The 21,941-nt window shown below is 34.7% G+C and overlaps 1 protein-coding gene across 1 annotated transcript; it reads left to right on the top strand.

Moving 5' to 3' along the window:
- Positions 1-502: 502 nt before the first annotated feature.
- prom2 (prominin 2) lies at positions 503-21,306 on the top strand. Its single transcript, XM_007249469.4, has 24 exons — positions 503-1,337; positions 2,375-2,670; positions 5,989-6,041; positions 6,496-6,701; positions 7,558-7,678; positions 8,231-8,294; positions 8,735-8,824; positions 9,594-9,784; positions 10,516-10,590; positions 11,202-11,265; positions 12,222-12,378; positions 12,551-12,703; positions 12,822-12,945; positions 13,135-13,229; positions 15,885-15,969; positions 16,061-16,204; positions 16,324-16,392; positions 17,110-17,205; positions 17,301-17,354; positions 17,726-17,806; positions 19,442-19,510; positions 19,604-19,693; positions 20,545-20,657; positions 20,759-21,306. The coding sequence occupies exons 2-24, from the start codon at positions 2,445-2,447 to the stop codon at positions 20,808-20,810; spliced, it is 2,472 nt and encodes an 823-aa protein (XP_007249531.3). The 5' UTR covers positions 503-1,337; positions 2,375-2,444; the 3' UTR covers positions 20,811-21,306.
- Positions 21,307-21,941: the final 635 nt, after the last annotated feature.

The raw sequence follows: 21,941 nt of genomic DNA, 5'->3' as shown, positions 1-21,941 counted from the left end.
ATGAATGCAGGCCATTGTGAGGTTAATACAATTTTTAAACAGATTTTTAAATATATTTTAAACAGATTTAGTTTAGAGTGCCAGTTGTTAATGCAAAGTTTTCAAAGATTTCTGAAGAAAGATTGTGAACATGGCTGCTGGCTTTGAAATGTTGCTAGCTAGCATAGGTCAACAATTTAGCTAGGTAACTAGCTAAATTGGCTAGCTACTGCATTTCTGCATTTTATTCTAAGGCCTTTTTATAGTACGGTGCTGTTAAAAAGTTCACAAACCTAGCTAGCCATTTAAGCCCCATCCTGGTGTAAGTTACTTTTGAATTATGAACCGTTTGCTATATATATATATATTCAAATAAAAGCTTTGTAGTGCATTTTATTGATTATTAGAAGTATTAGGTAACTAGCTATATAGTTAGTTAGTTAGCTAAGCTAGTTATCGCTAGGCAACAGCTGTTATATTTTGTTTTGAACAGTCAGTCAACCGTCAGCTAGTTAAACAAGTAGTTAGCTAAGTAACGTTAGTCTTAACAGGTCTTGTTTTATTGCCTGTCTGCCATTTTTGGTGTAAGTTATTTCTTATTTCGATTCGTGAACCGTTTGCTACCCTAGCTATATAGTTCAACACAAGCTTTGTAGTAAATAATATTGATTACTAACACTGATAAACTAAATAGTTAGCTAGTTACGCTGGGTTAGGCTAGCTAACGCCAGCCAACGGACTCCCCAAAGTAAAAAAAAAGAGCTAAAATAGTCAATAGTCAATTTTAATTAGCTTAAGTTTTGCCTAAATTGCAGTTGTTTAAGAGTAATGCACTCAAATAATCTAACGTTTTCCTGGGAGCAGCTCCCTGCATATTTGAGCTGTGCCGTTACATGTTTGGTCTGTATCGCTCTGAAACAAGAGAACCGCCCTACACCATTTCACCATCTATCTACACCTTCTTCCTGTTTGTTCTGTGAAGGAAACAAAAATTGCAGACTTAATTTAGCGCATTCTCTTAACATTGGTCTAGGAAAACAGTGTCGGTGTATGGAGCAGTTGTCTGCTATTAACTCTGCGTTATCCTGCTAAGCAGCAATCTCCACGTCCAATCTCTTATTTTCATTCCGACAAACTCTCAGGCTAAACTACCTTCCCCCTCCCTCCATCGATCCCTCCCTCTCTCCCTCTACTGCGCTCTCTCTCTACCACTCTCAATTGCATTGGTCAGTAAAGTTCAGCTCCACACTAGAACTGGGATCAGCTTTCTTTGGGACGTACTCTCTCTCACCAGCGCTTAATTCAGTCAGCCACACCTGCTCGATTCACACACCAGGACCTCTTTCAGCATAGAGAAGGTACGGACCCTTACCTGTAATCTTTACATCTTCTAATACCATTAACTGCTCTTTTTTCTCGGTTTTTACTTTGTATTTTATGTAAACAGAACTTTGCCTGGACTAACCTAGATTAGTTTAGGGCCATTGGATCAAAAACAACATTTGGTTTAAACTTTTCTGGTACCTAAGTAAGTTAGCTAATTGTCGAGTTATTCTATAAACTACAGCATATAGTAACAATTTTAAAAAAGCTTTGGTAAGCTCTTACGGTTTAGCAGTTTGTTTACTTTGTTTATCAATTCAGGCATAGGATATAAGTAGTATTAGTAGTATAAGTTCCCCATGTGTGGTTAAATGTTTTGATAAAGAATTTGACTGTCTTGTACTCATGGGGAATTTAAGCACTGATATACTGATATATGGTACCAGTAAGGGAAAAATGGGAAGTAATAACCATCTCAGCTGTAAAAAAAAAATGTTACATACATACATACATACTAAAGATTCAGAAATATGTTTTCAATATATCTTTGATTTGTCTAATGTTTGATTAAACCTTTTTTGCATTTCTAATGTTTAGAATTTGGCAACCATCACTTTAATAACACAACGTTAACTTTTAGTAATGAGTGGGCAGTGTGTTGAAAATCTAATATAAATTAGGGATGCACAATGATACCATAATTTTATTGATTTGGCCAATATTGCACGGCAATACTTGAAGACAAATTTATTGTATGCCAGAAAAAGACTGAGTAATGCTGGCCACACTACTACAATTGGCAAAAGTTATAAAGTTAAAGCAGGATGTTTAGTGATTCTGTAAGTTATAAATGTGTACATTGGTATTGGCAGATATATACGTTTTTTTTTTTTTACTAATTCACAATATTTTTCACATGCACATAAAATCAGCAGCATATGATTTGTATAGACAAGTTGCGGCACTTCATACTTTGTAACGAAAGTGATTAACCCTGTGACAGTGACATCATTGATGCTAATGAGGTTTTGTTTTATATGTCAACATCAAAACCACTCATTTTTCTTCACAGATGCGCAGTATTACAGTAGTGTGAAAGGAGCATGATTTAAAAAGCATTTACTTTTCTGCCGTCTGCCTAAATGGGAACTGGAATGAGAAGAAAGCTGCTTGGGGTATTCAGCTTGTTGCTGCTTTTCATCGGGCCATGTACAACCACACATCCCTACTGTCCAGCAAAGGCAGCTCCACCAGACATAAATGGGCCTGCAAATGGGACTGTCCAGCAGATGTCACTTGATGGGTCTTTTTTGTCACAAATCACCCACTCTTTCCTGCGCACTGTCCAGCCTAATCCGTTCCCTAAAGGTTAGTTCATAGTAACATGTCTTTGTTCCCTTTAGGTGCTGTTGGTATTTTTGAGCATGTCCTAAGAGGAAGACATCAAGCACAATTGATGTCTTTGTTTATATAGCAACCTAAATGTGAGGGCGCATTTTACTATAACTGTGACACTCAGACACCTGTCTCCATTTTCAGTGACATCATAGTGTACTTTTAAGGTTAGAATTTTAAATAGAACTCATCAAAGCTGAAACATTTTCTGCCATCTATCAATAATAGATGAGAAGCTTAAACTGTTAGACTATTAATATATAAGTTACTGAATATTTAGTTAATTTTATTTTACTAATTTGTGTTATATTCTGCCAATATATTAATGTTGATTAATATTTATAAATAATATCTAGACTTATAATATCTAGTCATCCAGGTCAGCCTACATTACCAAAAAGTGCTCTTGGTGGTTTAGGTGACAGATTCTTTAAAAGATGTTTAAAGTTCCTTACAACACTACAACACTGTCTTTCACAATACATTACCGTGTGCTGCAGTAGTGCTTGCTTCTACATGTCTATTCTATTTTAACAATCTAAATGCTTTTATTAAATGTTTTATGATCTGGTTCTGACATGATTTTAGAACAAAGTGCAATTTATGAAATACCATTTATGAAATTGTTGTTGTGTCATTTATTTTACAACAGGATTTTACCATTAAAATATTTAGTCATGTGACATTTTCATTACAGTAAGAAAAAAATCTGAATAATATGCTTAGTCAATTTAACTTATTCAATATTGCATTTTGTATCATTATTCAAAACGTGGCCTGTGCTCTTGTGGGTTAAAACATAATTTAGCTTTTTATGACTTTTTTGGAATGCACCAGTTAATCAGTTGTTAAATGAAAATGTTAATGACCTGCTTTTGGATAAATGTTAACTTTTCATAGTCTGAAGACACAGAGTATATAACCTAGACAAAGAGTTGATTACTAACATTCTCTCAAATGTGTCATCACAGTTGTGATGAAATTTCTTATATTCTGAAGTTTTTAACCACACTGAAAACCTCTGCTACGCAATTTCTGACAAAATGTCTGTATTGTCATTCAAAGCAGGAAGAGAACATTTACTGGAATTGCTCCATTTATGACGCTGAGGATGCATATGATGAGTGACTCTGTTGTTTATTCCACGGAAGAAAGATTTAATGGTCTAATAAACCCAAACTATTTGAGTTAGTTTGTGAAAGGAAAGAGTTTAAAGCTGAAACATAAAAGCCTGTTTCATCTGATTCACTGGCTTTAATCATTTTTAAAAACATTTCACGTCAAAATGTATTCGGTTATGTTAGTTTCAACATAAATAAGGTTATGTGCTATTTTATACATTCATTTTATATTTATTATCTCTCTGAACTTGTTCACAGGACTGAGTTCTTGCCTCTGCTGCTAGAATGTAGTCTTCAGTCCATGGAAACAGTTCAGCACTGTTTGAATGCTTTATAAAGTCACTTTTTGTTAGCACAGAAAAGAGTTTTCAGATGTCACCCTTCTTACTGAATAGAGCCTTTAATTGAACAACTTTTTTCTTTTTATTTTGCTGCACAAAATGGCTGTATTTATACTGAGAAAAAGTGCTTTATCATGCTTGCCTGAAAGTGGTATTTATAGCTAATGTGTACAGTTGAAACTGTTCTCCACTGATGACAAGTTTTATTTCAAGGTGGAAATAAGAGCAGAGATGTTTTGGATACAGAGCAATTACAAACGGTGTAGTTCTGTTGTACATTGTTTCTGAAACAGGGTTAGAACAGAGTTATTGTGTTGCGTTTGGTCAAGTGTTGAATTTACTTCCTTGTTGAAACACTAAAACAAAGTAATTAGAGGTTTTCGGCTCTTACGTCAAACACAATGCATGATATTGTTGGGATTTTACAGCTCACTGCATCTAGAGGAACAAGAACATCTTGTGTTATAAGGGAGAACAGAAGCTGCTTTACCTTTGTGAACATTGTGAACTTTGCAACATACATTACATATAGGAAGTTTAACTTAAAATAAATTACATGTAACCAATATAACCAATACTGAAACACTGAAAAAATATATAAGGATACTGATATTTCCAAACCTGGTCAAAAATATGAGTAAAACTATTACATTTGTAGTTGTTCTGACACGATAACTATTTTAAAAAATCAAGTATGTTCAGCAGTTGTTACTGTGTCCTTGTGGTTGAATGCCTCACCCTTACTCCTTCAATTATTCCAACTCCCTAAAACTTTTTCAGAGATGGTCAGCTGCAGCTTTTAAATTAGTTTAAAGGTGTCAGTAAGCTTGGAGCACAAGCTTCCTTCTTGGGCGGAGGCTACTCAATCCATGGCAGCTTCCAGCTCATGATAGGCCTGTGCCATGGTGTTTCTTGTTCTGTATCTAAATGTTGACAAGCCCTGTAGTTTAATTTTACCTGAGGGTGACAGTTTTAAGTTTTCTGCCAGATATTAATAAAGCAGCAACACCTCTCAAAAAGTTATGCTGAAGTTTTAGTGTTTGTAAGTACATTTTTTATGATATTGATAGGATATTGGAATATGGATATTATATTATGTACACATGTGTAGAGATTACTGTTTATTATTTTCATGTATTTTTTTTCAAAAGTTGCTCTTAGTGCAAATTGTTTTAACTTTCCACTTTTTAGATACCTCAAATTTAATTTTATTTTGTGAAAGGGTGTAATATGTAACAAACTCTGGATACAAATTAAATTATATTATTTTCTATCCGAGTTTAGAATTATTACAGTTATTTAAAATGTGAGCTGTTGTAAGGATATTGTCAGAATCAGATTAGAAATGTAAAAGGTGCAGTTTTACGGCATTATGATGTATAATGACTAATATAATCAAATAAATGCAAGAATTATTACAAAACTAGGTTGGATATTTTTTATCTATATCTTTCTATTTTAGAGTAAGACAAATGTTATAAAATGTTGTAAAAAATGGTGTCCATAAAATCTACAAAACAGTAAAATCTAGTTACAGTATACTTCATAATTGTACCCCATAAGCCTCAAAACAATACTGTTTTCTGTAATCTCCTTAAATCACTGTGATAGTTCACAATGATACTTGTGTCGTGTTATGTGAACACTCAGTGTCTTTTGGAGCTTAGAGCTGGTTCTGCTTATGTTTGCATTGAAGTCAGTGGATAGTGGAAGGATAATCTAAGATGTAAAATTTGATCAAGACAGAGCCTTTTTAATCTGTTTAGTATTTATATGTTACTAGATATGTGCACACGATAATTGTCTTCTGTCACTTTTGCCTTTTTTAGATTTGCTTAGTACAATATCCAACTCAAGAGCCACAACTGAGACGATTCAACAGGTATGCATTTGATTATAGGTTACATTTATCCTTTATACACCCTCTACAGTAACATGTGATTAATATAGCATAATAATACATATGCTGAATGATCAAAAGGGCTCATCAAAGATGACTAAGCTCTGACATAATGCTTTGTTTATCTTCTCTCTTCCTCCTCCTGACCAGACATCATAAGATATAAAAAATTGTTGAGTAAATAACTGTATGGAACTGTTAGTACTGTAAACATAGGTGTGTGTGTAAATTTCCACAGTTTTGAGTTGTTATAATCTTATATTGTAGTATTTGTGTGGTTTCTATTCATATGATTTTATTACTGGTATACTCATTATATAGCATTTATTTTGAAAATGGTATTTAAAGTTTGCATGGTTAGTCATGCTCCAAATAAACTTTTTGTTAATCTTATCACGTTACTCATGTTTTTATCTGTTTGTGTGTGTCTGATAAGGTTCTGCGGTATGAGATAGGCTTCCTGGTGTGTGTTGCCATTGGAATCCTCTATATCCTCCTTATGCCTTTAATTGGCTTTTGTTTTGCCTGCTGCCGTTGCTGCGGCAATTGTGGGGGTCGGATGTACCAAAAGCAGACCAGGAAAATCCACTGCAAGCGAAGATTCTTTTATTGGGCTACTTGGCTTGTCACTCTAATTATACTGTAAGTACAAATATAGCTGGATGTGAAATAACACATGCTCATTACTCTCTGCTTTATTACAAGGAAGCAATATATAACCCAAGAGAAAATTAAATAACTATATACTTCCAAAAACCATAGAATGTCAATCATTTATTAGTGTAAAAACTAAAGCTCTTATCATTTTGAGATTCTTTTGGTGTAAAGTAAATCAAAATGAAATGTATGAGAATGTCAATAGTATTAAAAAAATAGTTCAGATTTGACAGGCAGGGAAATCATTTTAAGCTATTTATGTCAACACTAAGTGTGTTCTTGCCACTTCATCTTTTCTACACTTTTTCAGTTTTAACCTATAATAAATGCTACACACACTAGAAAACATACACACATAGAGGAGGAGAAACATAGAGGAGCAGAGGTTTGAATTCTGACTTCTCTGTGAACTCCAGTTGATTTACTGTAATGATTTACTCACTAATGAATTACTTACTAATGAATGTAAACTAGGTATTGTAAATACATTCTTAGGGTTTTCTTAATGGTTAAGCTAACACACACATATAAAGCCATTATGAACTGTTAATTTGTTTCTTAAAATTGATGGTCATTAAGTCTAGTGTGAGCTTTATAATACAACTCTCACTATTTTGCGCAGTCCTGTACTAAGAGCACGACACAAAACATGCTTAGGTTTTCGTAACAAAATAAAGATTTTACTACTTACTACTCACCTGTGAAAAACACTGTATTTCCTTAACTTTTACCTCTTCAAAATAACTTAGTTACAATATAAAAGTAGACATAATTCTACATGTATTCATGTATCCATATAATGCACGTTTCTTATACATTTCTAATTTCTGTTTGTCTTTAGTGCAGGGAATGTCTGCATGTTCTTAAGCAATAAATACACAGGAGATGGTGTGAGGAACGGTGTAGTTGAAGTTGATAACACGCTCCAAAATCTACAAAAATACGTCACCACTATTCCCAAGGTAAATACACTAATGGAGGAAAGCAAACTTGCTTGTTTTATGTGGCCATTTGTATAAACTTAGATCAAGGACAAGGGCCTATTGTCATCTAACTTCTTGTAAAAGACAGACATCATTGCTGCCATGTATACACATTTTAATTGATAAATTTACAGGAAAAGGACAAGTTGTCTGAATTTCATCCCAAAAGTCAGTGTAAAATATTTTATTTTTTTTTGGGTCATTTTTTCTGACCATTCATTCTGAAAATACAATGTAAAGATCAACTGCTACATTCAAATTCTAAAGTCAACAGCAAAAATTAAGACATTTTCCATGGCAGCAACGATATGCTAAAAACAAGTACATGTGTTATTGATGTAGGTCAAGCAGTAATATTCTTGCTCATTCTGTCTCATGTTTAGCAACTGGCTGGTGGAATATTAATGACTAATAGAGTATTCGGACACAGGAAGTCAACAGCTCTTCTGGTTGATAAGATAGCTTTGTTCTTAGTTGTTTCTGTTATTTGTAAACTTAAATATCTTGCTTTTGTGTGTTGTACCTCAACAGCAAATTGATCAAGTGGTGAATGAGAGCTTCGTTACTGTGGATGAAATCACATGTCATGTAAATGGTGAGTCAAAAATCCTGTACATGAGTCACATGTAATTAGTGCATGTGACTGCTTTGTGTAATTATGCTGTAAAAAAAAAAAAACAGAAATGCTTTAAATTGACACATGTAAATGAGATAGTATGATGTTTAGTTATTACAAGCCTTTGAACAGTACCAGGTACGTTAAATATTTGGTAATAATATTCTTCCAGGTGGATCCTGGTTTCTAAATGCCTCTTGCTATGAATATGTTTTAAGTCTTCTACTAACCTCTAATAACTAACTATCTAATATTACCTATTCATCTTATTTACAAAAAAATCAAATTTTTAACCATCATTCTTCAAGCTGTTAGATCTTTTGAACAAACCCCTATTAATTCCAACTGGCACATTTATTTTTAACTGCTTATGAAATTATCTGGCTATAAAACTGACACAGTTCTTTTTCATTCTACAGGAAGTGGCTTTTTTATTGGCGAACAAATCCAAAATGGTCTAAAAGCCCCTGTCATGTCAGCCTTGGACTCTGTTACAAAGATGGCACAAGGTAAAAAAAAAACATTGAAAAATATTTGTTAACTAAAAAAAAAAAAATACTTGAATGTTAACTTTATCCAATGTCAACAGTCCTTATTCATGTTTTTGGATAGTGGGTCCTTTATCAAGAAAAAATGTTGAAATAGTTACAGGCGGCTGTATTTTGTTAGTTTGAAAATGTTATAGGCTGTAACTTGTTAGTGTAGAAACAAGACTGTGACATGCTGTAATAAGTCACTTTGAAAACATTTTTTTTTTTTTTTTTTTTTTTCAAATTTTCATCCAATTTTTTCCCCTAATTTACAAGGCCAACTACCCAACCCACCCATTAGGATTTCCCCTCATCACTAATAATGCCCCAACACCAGGAGGGTGAAGACTAACACGTGCCTCCTCCGATACATCTTTTCTAACTGCTGATGCAGCCTGCGCTCACAAAGGATAGCGCAGCGACTTGGTTCCGATACATCAGCTCACAGACTTTGAAGTGATGTGGGGAGAGAGAGCAAGGCCAATTGTGCTCTTTCAGGGTTCTGGCAGCTGATGGCAAGGATTCGAACTAGCAATCTCCTGATCATAGTGGCAGCGCTTATCCTGCTGGACCACTCGAAGCTCCTGTTGAAAACATTTTAAGACTGTTACAGGATATAATATGTTTAATGATATTCTGAGACTGTTACAGGCTATAACATGTTTGCTTAAAACCTTCTGAGGCTGTGTATTTGTGTATTCTGTTCTTTACTGACATCAAATACTTTGCTGAACTTTCTATGTTGCAGTGCTTAACAGTACCAGTTTGTTACTGCTGGACTTGAATAGCACTCAGCTCCAGGCAGAGCTGAATGCGCTGCAGGCTAATCTGACCTCAGTCAAGAATCGTATAAACGACACACTGCGGAACCCAAACTGCTTAAACTGTAACTTGTTTCAGTCGCAACTGGACAGCCTGTCCCTGGACACAAGCCTTAATGTAAGTGTAATCGGACCTGTCATGTGGAACAAGTAGCAGAAACCTGACTGGGGAATTGAATAATGTGTGTTAAGTGGTCCATGTAGTCTCTTGAGACTCTTTATACGCTTTCATTTCTGTTTGTCTGACACCCATACACTGGCCAATTGGTGGACAACAGCATTAGCAATTATGGGAAAACAAAAATATTCCAAAAGGTATTCCACTGTGTCTTGACATGTAATTTGTGTGATGCTGCAGGCCCTGTGCATTTATAGTGTTTTTGCCTCAGCTTGTCTGACTGCAGTTACTTAGTATGTGCACAGTGGGAGTCACTAGGTGCAATGCTAGATGAAAAGCACATCTAATAAAACACAGTCTTAACATACAGAACAGATCGTTCTCTCCCATCAAAGGCAAGCACAAAGGCTTATACAATTGTTTGCAATTCCATGGAAGGGTTTGTAATTTCTATTCATGTAGAAAAATCAGGCTTCACAAATACTTGGATGTTTTGCTTTTGTCATGGTTGGCAAATGTAGGGTGTAGAATGTCCTTTCAAACACACGCAAACACATACACACACCCCATATAATAAAAGTGAAATAATTACTGCCCTCTTGTGACAAATGTACGCCAAGTCAGTTGAAAGTCTGTTAAATATTGGACCATGCTGTTTCTGTCTCTCTTTATGTAAAACAGAACAGTGCATTACCTTTGCAATAATTGTTCTACTGTGTCTCTCACGACAGCTGTCCTTCAAGACTGATCTCCAGTCTGCAGTGAACCAGGCTGAGAGGGCTAATCTGAATGCACAGATACAGAATGTAAGATTTTATCACACACTTTAAAATCAAACTGCTTGAGATTTAGTAAAGTGTCAATTAAGGATTAGGTCTGTCATGATAACTACATTTATTCAAATGACATGTTGTCCTATAAGTGATTACGATAAACAACATTATCATTTTAAGACTTTATAAATCTGTTGACTGTAATGAAGATATAATAGCATACATGCAATTACACCCTTTATAAAGCATAATAATTGTTATTATTAAGAACGTTCAGGTATTAGAATGTAATATATATTACTATATATTAAATAAAACAAATAAAACAGTTTTTAAAGATACATGTATTTCTTGTTAAGAAAACCACAATGAGCAGTATTATTAACTGTTTGTTTTTAGCTGAGATTTGGAGAACTAGTTAAATTCATACTAAAACTAAACTAAATTATTTTTAGAATTTGAATAGGGAAATTGAAAACAAATTAAGACCTAAAACAACTGTAATACTCTTTTCAGTGCATATATGCTGTTTTATTCCTAATGAATATCGATATAATAAATGATTTGTATTACTAGTGCATTCAAGCTTGTTCAGACATTACACTTATTCTGACCACTCAGTGACACACTGTCCTCTTCCACAGGGGAAAGACTTCTTTGACAGCATTCCCCAAGTGGTGACAAATGAAACCAGAGACAACTTGCAGGGTAAGTGAAGACTGGAGAGGAATGCAGTAGCCTATTGTTTGACATTTTCCTAGGAACAATGATTTCCATCTATTTGGCATGTCTCTTGTACTTTTCTGAGAAGTGTGTATTTCTTAATGTTTACACTTGATCCTTTAAACAGAGTAGAACAGAACTAAAGAAAAAATATTGTCACTGTGACGCAAAAGCCTTGTATCTTGTTTTTTATACAGTTTTTTCAATTTTGACATAATTCGAAACAGGCGATTTAATTAAATATTAAATTTAATTAATAATTTAATTGATTATTACATTATTTTTAATAATTAAACCAATAGAGAAATCTTTAAAAGGCTTAATTATTTGTGTTTTTTTTTTCAACTTCCATTTAATGTTAAGACGTATTTTCTCCTATAAAGTTGCCTTTTGGAGGTTTTTGCATGATATAATGGCTGTGACTGAAATAGATCCCATGCACTTGTAGTTTCTAGCAAACAGTGTAGCTCACAAAATGAGTCTAATGTGAACCAAAATGAATTACAAGACTTTCTATACTAAACAAAAAAACTGAACCAACAATGTTTTTTTCATCTAAGCAATATGTATAAATGATAAGTGACAGAAGCAGGTCACTAGAAGTCATGAATTTCCTATATTTTCCATTGTAGCTCATTAAATGTAGGCTTATACTGACCACTGCAGAAATCATGAAGTGTTGCCTCAGAGGACGACTTTGTAACACCCACACCTCTGTAAGTTTTGAGGTTCTGTGAGGTTGAACACTGGCCCACTTGCTCATGGTTAAGTTTCATGAATGATCAGGAATCAACCCTCATTATGGTTGTCTTTTTTTGGGCACTGAACATTCCTCGAGGTACTATTGGTACTATTTCCAGTCCTATGACTGGCATTTTAGTGTATGTTGTTACTTTTTGGCAACATAACAGTTGAAGTTCACACTTTTATTATTTTTAAAGGGGTCCAGAGTCAGCTGCAAGACATAAAGAGTCAAGTCTCACAGGTGACTACTGACCTTCCACTTGACCAATTGACCAGTATTTCTGACTCGCTGAAAGATGGACAGAGATACACAAAAGAGTACACTTCGACAGTCCAGAATGCAGAGTACATCAGGTACAGTATCAGAAATCCTGAAGTTTACTAATTGAGTAGTGAGTAGATAGATACATTTTCAGACTAAGTGATTTTTTGATTGGTTGAATTGTTAATTGATTAGACATTACAGTGTAAGATATAGGACTAAGCTGTTGGAACTGTTGTAAATTTGATACGTTTGTGTATATAGGTGGAGTGTTGCGTTGGTCCTGTGCTGTTTGATTCTGTTGGTGGTAGTCTGTAATCTGCTTGGCCTTTTGCTTGGACCTGCTGGATTGCGGCCCAAGAGTGACCCCACTAACCGCTCCAGCACTGCTAACTGCGGGGGACTCTTCCTCATGGCGTGAGTTCAAACCCCACATGAGATCTTTTAGCGTAGTGTGGCCTCACTTTTATTGTCAAATAAAACATCTACTACATCTAATATATTTAATATAAAAAAATTGATTGATTGTTTTCAGGGGTGTGGGCTTCAGTTTCTTATTCTCCTGGATCTTCATGATAATAGTGCTGATACTCTTTGTCGTATTTGGAAATACCTACACCCTCCTCTGTGTGCCATGGCAGAGCAGGGAACTTTTTCAGGTAACCACTGCAAATCATTTTTTTTTTGTACATATTTGTCACCAAATAAGCCTAGATTAATTTTCGTGTAGACCTAACTAAAGTAGTCACCCAGATTCACTCTCAACACATTAACTAAAGGTTTTTGTAATGTTATATAACTGTAATCATGTGTGGATGTGCATGCTTGTGTTTTTTTTTTTATCACAGCTTATTGAAACTCCGGATTTGATTCCGGGATTCAACCTCCAGTTGTCTCAAAGTCTAGGACTAAAAGCTAACCTGACAGTCACTGAGATATACAAGTGAGTCATACTAGAACAATGATGCTTTGTTCAGACACCATAGGTAATGCCAGTAGAACATCTACTCTGGACTAAAAAAAGAGAAGTTTTTTATTACTAAACAATGCTTAGTATTATGACTAAGAACAAAGAAAAAACATGATCTGTTTCAAACATTAATGTTTTTTCAGAACAACCCACCTTACGAAAGAAGTTGGTTGGACCTTTTTAATCAAAGGAATATACAGTATTGGCTTTTGGCATTTGTAAAAGGGAACTCAACTTATTTAACACATAAATCTAACATTTAACCGCTGACCTAAAGTAAACATTCCTCAGGCACTGGACTACGGGGAAGTAGTAGTCATGTGACCATGAAATCAGATAGTTCTTTAAAATGCTTTTAATGACAGATATTAAGTAAATCAGCTGTAGTCTCTGTTCACTATAGTCTTGTCTAGGATGTTTTTTTTTCTTTTGTTATTCTTGTTGATTACTATGTATCCCTTTTGCTAACCAAGCATGTGCTTTCATAGCTTGAAGCCAGTAAATAACCAGGATGGCACATGACAGACCTTTAACATTGAAATGTGGGTTATATAATGTCAGCTGTAGTTTCAGTGTGGAAGAGATGTTGAAAAAAACTTGGTGAAAAGGTTTACAAAGTAATTATAACGTTCAAACTAAATTGAAATTTTAACCTGTAATCAACGTAATGCCTTTGTCTAAAAAATATGATTTTTATAATGATTTATCAGCATTTTATTGTACATAGGATTATATATTATATATATACGACCAACTACATATATGTGTTAAAATTAGAAACAACAACAAACTAGAAAGTATAGTTCGTGAACAAACTTTCAGTTGTCTAACTTCTGATTTAATCTTTAGAAAGTTTTTAGCTGCAAATTGGCATTTTGAGTGTTGATGTTTCGGTCTACTAAACCCTCTAAAAACTGTGCTTTTTAATAGTGTAAAATGTGAAATGAAGATTTAAATTAATTTTATTTTTAAAATATTTAAAAGTAAGAAATGATTAATCTTTGATTCATCCTTAATAAGAAGTTGATTTGATCATGAATAAACATTGAAGTGCCGGCTGGGAAGTCATGTATCCACGACTGAAATTCACACTCAGTGTATAAAACTTGTAAAGTTGTTTATTATTTTACATTCTGCTGATTCTAAGTAACCTAATCACATAAAATACGTAAAACTAGGGAAACTTGAGAAGGAAGGAAGAAAAGAGCAGAAGGTTAAGTAAATATATGTTCTAGAAAAAAATAATTTTGTGTGTATGACTCTGGTTCATTTAAAAAAAGGGGGAATTTGAAAGGAATGCGTCATGAAAGGAGTCATGACCCTCAAAAGGAAGTATGAAGGGCATAAGCAGTTTTCTGGCAGTAGCAGCCCTACACTCAGAAAAACAGCACAAAACTGGCACAGACACTTAAGTACTTTTGGTTAAGGTGCATGTTTGGACCGAAAGAATCAACGTGTACTTATTTGCACTGTTTGCACTTTGGTGCACGAAAATGTGTCTGAGCAGCACCTTTTTTTTGTCTGAAAGTGTATGTGTAAAATGATCTGGAATTAAACGGAAATGTGAAATGGCAGTTTTATCAGACTTATCACAGGTCTTTACCTTAAATAATCCTGTTTGAATTCACAGTGCATTTGATTGCATTTTGTAAGAAATGCATCTGTAATACTGCATCCATATACATACATAATTATATATATAATTTTGGCACAGATATTTTTAAAGTCATTACAGTACTTGTGAAATGTTGCACTGTAGAGAAACATATGAGCATTACAGTAGTGGTGATAATCTATAGAAATATTGTTGCAACAGTGAATTACTATGTGACTATCCAAAAATGATATGCCAAAACATTTTTAAAAATATTGGACAACAAATATCTCAGGCACAAGGTAAGGTAATCATAACTGTTTTAAGCAGTAGATATATGTCAGATTTCTCTTAGGCTGGGGTACCCACTCCTGCTTCTATGTATCTGCCACCTACAGTATTTAGCTCTGATGATAGAAAAATAATTAATTAACTAATTAATCTTTAGACGTGATATAGAAATACCTGGATTTATATTACAGCCAGGTGTGTTGGATAATATATTTTTGTCATTTTAAGACTTTTATACATCATTGCTATAATGAAAAAATAATAGCATAATAACACAAACGATTATTTATTCTGAAAAAATGATAAAATAAATAAAATCTAAGAACTTCAATTTAAACAAAGTGGACATATGGACTTCTTCACATAATGTGCAATAATAATGAGGTAGATTAAGCAAATATTATAGAGGTTATGTCCATATATTGTAGAGCAAGTCGATGACATTATTATTGTAGCAGGCCTAGTGAGCACAGACGCACATATCGTGAGGATTTGTGTGTGTCAGTGTGGGTAGACTTGCTCAGGGTACCAACAGTGGCAGCTTGCTGGACTCAGGTTGCTAAACATCATTAGTGACCTAGTGCTACATCCACAGAATTCTCATTGCTCCTATTTAGATATAATCTTGATACTTTGGTGCTTGAAGTGATTAGCTGTAATGGTAATATGATATTTTCTGTTTATTATCAGGGAAACATTATGAATTTGCTGTTGTGATTTGTCATATCGCATCTCTTCAACAGTGACTGCCAAATGGACAAGTCCCTGTGGAACACGCTACATCTGGCAGAGACTTTTGACCTCAATGACCTTCTCAATGTGTCCAAAGTAAGCACTTGCATTATCTGTAGACATCCTGTACAGTTGTTTTTAGATAATGAAACTTACTTAGACTCCTCTCTTTTTTCCATCATGACAGTATAAAGTTCAGGTCATGGAAGCGTTTGAGAGTGCTCAGATCAGTATACCCAACATCACTCTGCTGAACTCGGGAACAGAGAGCCAGCTGCGCAACTTCTCTGCCACAGCCAGCAGTGTGAACTTTACCAGCATCATTGAGAGGGTACAGTTGCTCACTAAATGCAGAAAATGAGAATATTTACATTTCATATTTAAAGAAGATAAAAAAAGTTTATTCTAGAAATGTTCTAACTACTAAAATGTTGTTTTTTCTGTTTGTAGTTAAATACCTTTTCGAAAATTAATTTGGGTTCAACTGCAGATGGCTTGGATAAATTGGCTGACAACCAAGTAAGCCTTTAAGATTACAATAATATTTGGTTATGTGGTGTGCTGAATGTGTGACATACATGATCAGCTTATATTATAATATTTTGGGTTTTAAGTAGTTTATGTAACATTTATTTTATTATTTATTTTACTAATTTTATTATTTATTTTTATGGCTATAGTTGACTCTCTAGTCTATAGTTGAGTCTTTGGTTTTTGACGTCAGAAAACTGGAATGCAGCTATTGACTTAATGCTAACTAACAGCCGTAGGAATGGCATTTGTTAGCCCAGATGCTAACTGTATTCTGAGCTGAATTAATTACTTAGTATTGATATGAAAAGTATGTTACTGCTCTATTTAGATAGAGTACGTTCTGCTGTTTGATATGATATGTATATCATGTCTGTATGCTACTCTGGTCTTAATCTCAACATGGGCCAGGGGCACTAAGAGAGGCAATTAATCAGTTTTTTTAAGGCATTATCTTTTCTGTGATTAAATAATCAAATGTCTTGACAGCCCTACTTTTTACACATTTTATTTTATCTTCAGTACTTTTACACTTGGAGACTTGGAAAATGAGGCCTAGTGTAAGATTTACACACAGGTCAAAGACAATAAAAAACAGACACTTTAAAAGAACAAATAACTGTAGAATAACTAAACATTATAACATGTATTTTGGTAGGCAATGGTGCAATATATCTGGATAATATTATGTTACTTACTGTTTAGACCAACATCACTGTTAAAGATGAACTCAGAAAAGAGGCAAATGACTTGAGATCCATCCAGACTTACCAGATTAATCTCACCATCAATCCTCTGTTGGTATGTTCACTCAACATTACAACATTACAACTACATTTAGATTGAATGTAGAAACACAAAACCTTAACACATCTTTTACTTTATTTTTATTACAGTGGCAACTGAAGTCTAAAATTGAGAGGATCAGAGAAAACTTATCACAGATCAATGTAAGTCAGTGGTCTAAGAAAGCACCTCATGTAAAATTCATGTAACACTGTGTGCCGTAATCACATCATCACTTTCATTGTGACATTATGGTTACACAGATGTGTGGGCCTGAAGTACCACAGCTCAGTGTAGTGTTTTTCTTGCTCTATTGCAAATTGTTAGCACTTATCTTTAGCTAAATCTATGTGAGGTAAATTGGGTGTAATAATGCTGTGGTCCTTCAGGACCCAATGTAAATAGCAGACAGATTAAAGCTATTTTTAAGCTCCTTTTTACATATTTGTACAATTAATTATGTTTTTAGTGAAAGGCTATATTAAAGATAAACATTTCTAACACAAGCATTTTTTTTCCAAAATTGATGCTCTAGAGTACGGTGGGGGATGTTCTGCAGAACGTCAGCTACGCTCAGAATTTTTTGAACAACAATGCAACACAAGTACTGAAATCGGTAAGTGTTCTAAGTTCATCGTCAGATGCTTCCTGTATTTGATCAAGATGTTTTTTGAAAGAATAACAATTCTTTAAACTTACTTAAGTCACTTAAAATAGTAAGATTATCAGTTTAATTAATAATCTAATAGCATGAATCTCAAGTGTATTATTGGGATTATATCACAGTTACGCTATCACAGTTTATTGTGCGATTTGAAGCAGACCATGCTCCCTCTGTCTGATCTAATTCCATGTCTCAAACAACAACATATACAACAAAAAGTATTGCTCTTTTTAAACCCAAAAATGTCCGTGTTTAGCTTACGTATGTGAAGTTTGGCACACCATGCAAATAACAGTGTGAAATGGATCTGGCCCGGATCCAGCGCAAATTATCAAAATGTTCTGGCCCAGTGTCCTTTTGCACGGTGGGCCAAAACCGGTACAGATTTGGTTTACAGACATGGGCCAAATCCGGCCCAGCACCAGGCCAGATCTCAGCTATTTCTTTACTCATATGGCCCAAATCCGACCCACATCCGGAGCCTCATTTCACATCTGGATCAGTTCTGGACCGGAGGCGTACCACTCTGGCCCAGATCTGTATCTCCTCCGACCTGCATCCATATGCCCACTGGCCTGGATCCGTATCTCCTAAAATGATTAATATTATAAATTAATTATTATAGATAAATTATTGGAATCTTATCACAAACCGGAGCTGGAGCACGTCCACTAAATGGACGTGATTGTTATGCGGATCTGCCGTAGGAAAAACGGATCCGGATCGGAGTCGCCTGCTGTCTGGGTTAGCTTTAGTTTCTTTTTAGTTAAGTTTTGATTTGTGATTTACTAAAAAAATGAAAAATTAAATATAGTTAAGGCACTAACATCAAATGTCATCAGTACTCTGTTAAATAATAATGTGTTGAACACGATCAGAATATGTTTTGTTCTGATTGGAAAATTGTATTCTTTTTTGCTTCTATTAAAATTACATGATTGTTAACCTGACAAAAAACACATTTACATAAAAACACTTGCTTTTTATTTATTACAGTGCTTTTTCAAAATAAGCTGATATGCTAGTTAATGACTATGACCATATTTACATCTGGTCATTTCATGAAACTAGTATTTGGATTGTATCCTGATAAGACTTTAGCCAAATGCGTTTACGCTTGGTATACAAATGCATCTTCAGTTCGTCAAACTGAAATTCGGACAGAATATACACATTTGCTCATTGTACAGCAATTATCATCTGTGTTTTGGTTGTACTGGGAATGAGTTTACCTCACAATAACATGTTGCTCAAATGTATCTCAGACCAGCTCCTGAAGCAGTTTAGAAGTGTTTAGATTTGTATCTGCTTTAAATACATGTTAGGTGCATTTACACGTTTATATTTATGACTTATGTCATATCCATATATCCATATATATCCATATATAATCCTGATAGTAATACACATCCTGATACATAAAGAGAAATAAAGTTACCAGGTGTAAACAGGGTCTTCATTTCAATGTTTTAAAGAGTCCTGCTAACTGCTAAATTCTAACACCAGTACTGTGAAAGCAGATGTTGCCTGGTTAGTAAGTAACCATTATTCCTGCTAAACATTAAACCACTAAACGTTCTTCTACAGAAAACAAGTGAATTTATAGACGATCAGTTGGGAATCCTTACAGCATTCACTACATGGGCAAACCTTACAGTAAGTATTTTTTTTCTTGAATATTCTGACACTCTAATAAGATTGTTTAGAAATACTGTGCATGTTAAACTGTTTTATTGTACCCTGTGTTAGATCACTGAGCAGGTGGGTCGCTGCAGGCCTGTGGCAGCGGCTGTGAACACAGCAGAGAATTTAATCTGTGCACAGTTAGTAGACTCACTGGTAAGTCATACAGTTTGTGTTGCTGTTGCTTTTTGCTTATTTTTCCATTTTGGCCTGGGATAGGATTGCTGTAACTAAATGTTGTAACAAAATTAGAATTTTTAACAGAAAAACGAAAAAAATAAAGCATTTGTCTAAAGATGGAATGCCAAATTCCAACTATGATTTCTTAAAAATGTAATTACTAAACTACAATTAAAAAAAATATATTGAACATGTGTAACATCTCAGCTAGAGGTGTATCATATACACAATATATCTTGACACATTAATATTGTGATAACATTATTCTGTCTTGAAAGCAGCCTGTTATTTACTGTAAAGCTTTAAAGGTATTTTTGTATAATTGTTAATATTAGCAGTTTGGATGCACTAAATATTCTGCACTTCATTGTTTGATGGATTGCTACATTACATTCTTTTTGTGTTGCATTTTACATTGCAAAAATACCCTGAAATATTGTGATATTATTTTAGGGCCATACAGGCCAATCATAATACCAGCAGACACACCATAAAATCATAATACAGTGTTTCTGGTAAAAAACATTTAGCAATTTTTTGTAGCAATTTAGTAAAATACGCACAATGATTGCTGCCACAGATTTTTTGTGAAACATTATGGAATCACAGATACAAAACTTGGATGCAGGAAAAAGACAGTGCGAGGAGATAAGTCAAAAAAGTGTGCCACTTGTTCGCTTATTCAGCCAAACAGAAAATGCATATTTTTCCCACCTTTATCCAAATAATTTTGGTTGCCAAATATTTGGTGCATTTCTAACTGCAACACACCTTAACCCCACTGCCTTTTATTAAATGAACATATTCTCTTTCTGCTTCTTGTCCAGAATGCCTTTTGGTTCAGTTTGGGCTGGTGCATGGTCTTCCTCATTCCCAGCATTATCTTCTCAGTCAAACTTGCCAAGTTCTACCGCCGTATGAAGTTCACAGATGTGTACGAGTAAGTACATGATTAAATCATCAAACTTCACATTTTAGTTGGCAGATAAACACACTGTCTTAGGCTGTTAACACAACTCTCATATCTTCTTTTTTTTTAAGGAACCACATAGTAATGGACCACATTCCAAGAGCTAACCTGAAACAGTACTGAAAGGGAGAAGACAAAGTACTGTAGTGTTCACTGTGACTGTGCTAAAAGCCTTAAAGCCTTAAAGAGTTCTCATTGCTAAATGGACTGATGAGTGAGATGTACACACACTGGATTCCAGCTTCCACTGCTGAATGAAAAAGGGAAATGCATGCCTCTTGGATTGAGTGCATTCCAGACGTGGTTTAAAGATTTTATTTTGCGTAGCTTCCCCAGAGAGATGAGAACATAAGCGTGGAAGCTGTTAAAGCTGTTAAAACTCAGGGAGGGCCTTTTAAGATACTGAAGTTTTTCATTTCATTTTTTAAAATGTTTTTAGATTGTTATTTAATGACAGTTTGAAACTGTATTAATGCACTTTGTGGTTTTTCATGCAGTCAGGTCAGTATGTCATCATTTCAGAAAATGTGCTTTGTTTAATTATCCATGCTACGGACAGTGTAGCTACTTGTGTTTGGTTCTCATTCATCCAGTCAATAAAACTTTTCTTCCACATCCATTTCTGAGGCTGTGCTCTTAAATTAGAAACACGATCAATACAGGAGAGACTGCAATAGCTGATGACAAAGCAGACTGCCTGTGCTGTGGTTTTCCTCACTGGAGTTGGGTGAAATTTGACCTCTGAGTCTGTCCTGTAAAGCTGCGTGTCACAGTGATTTTGGGCCTGACTGACATCTCTCGCGATCTGTTCTAATGCTCACTCTACTTAATCACAGCTCCTCTGGAGAACCAGAAGCTCTCACAGTGTAGCGCTGGTGTGAAGCAGCTCTTAATGTGTTGTCCTGATTGAAGCAGTGTTTTGAAGTCCCTGAGCTCCCACATGGTCATGGGCTGTCCTCACAAGAGCCTACAAATCAGGTAGCAGTCAGCAGCTAGCTAGCGAAACGCTGACATTCCAAACATAGCTCTCCTGCTCAAGAATCACTAACAGCAACCGAATTCTTTCAGGCCCAATTTACTACACATTAAACCTAAAATTGTTCTTTGAACAATGGCACAAAAGAACCACTTTTGACTCTAGTAAGAACAATGTTGGGGGTGTAATAAGCCATTATCATTTTCACCCAATAAAATAATACTCTAAATAACTGAACTTTGATCCAGATAGAACTGGGTACCTTCCTTCTGGGAATC

The sequence above is a fragment of the Astyanax mexicanus genome, chromosome 7 (genome assembly GCF_023375975.1).
Source record: "Astyanax mexicanus isolate ESR-SI-001 chromosome 7, AstMex3_surface, whole genome shotgun sequence".
Lineage (NCBI taxonomy): Eukaryota > Metazoa > Chordata > Actinopteri > Characiformes > Acestrorhamphidae > Astyanax > Astyanax mexicanus.
Note: the sequence above shows the minus strand (reverse complement) of the source record. Positions and strands in the feature narration are given on the sequence as shown.

Coding starts and splice junctions, on each gene's coding strand:
- prom2 (XM_007249469.4), top strand. CDS start 2,445: ATGGGAACTGGAATGAGAAGAAAGCTGCTTGGGGTATTCAGCTTGTTG. Junction 2,671..5,988: donor GCCTAATCCGTTCCCTAAAG/GTTAGTTCATAG, acceptor TGCCTTTTTTAG/ATTTGCTTAGTACAATATCC. Junction 16,393..17,109: donor ATAAATTGGCTGACAACCAA/GTAAGCCTTTAA, acceptor CTTACTGTTTAG/ACCAACATCACTGTTAAAGA.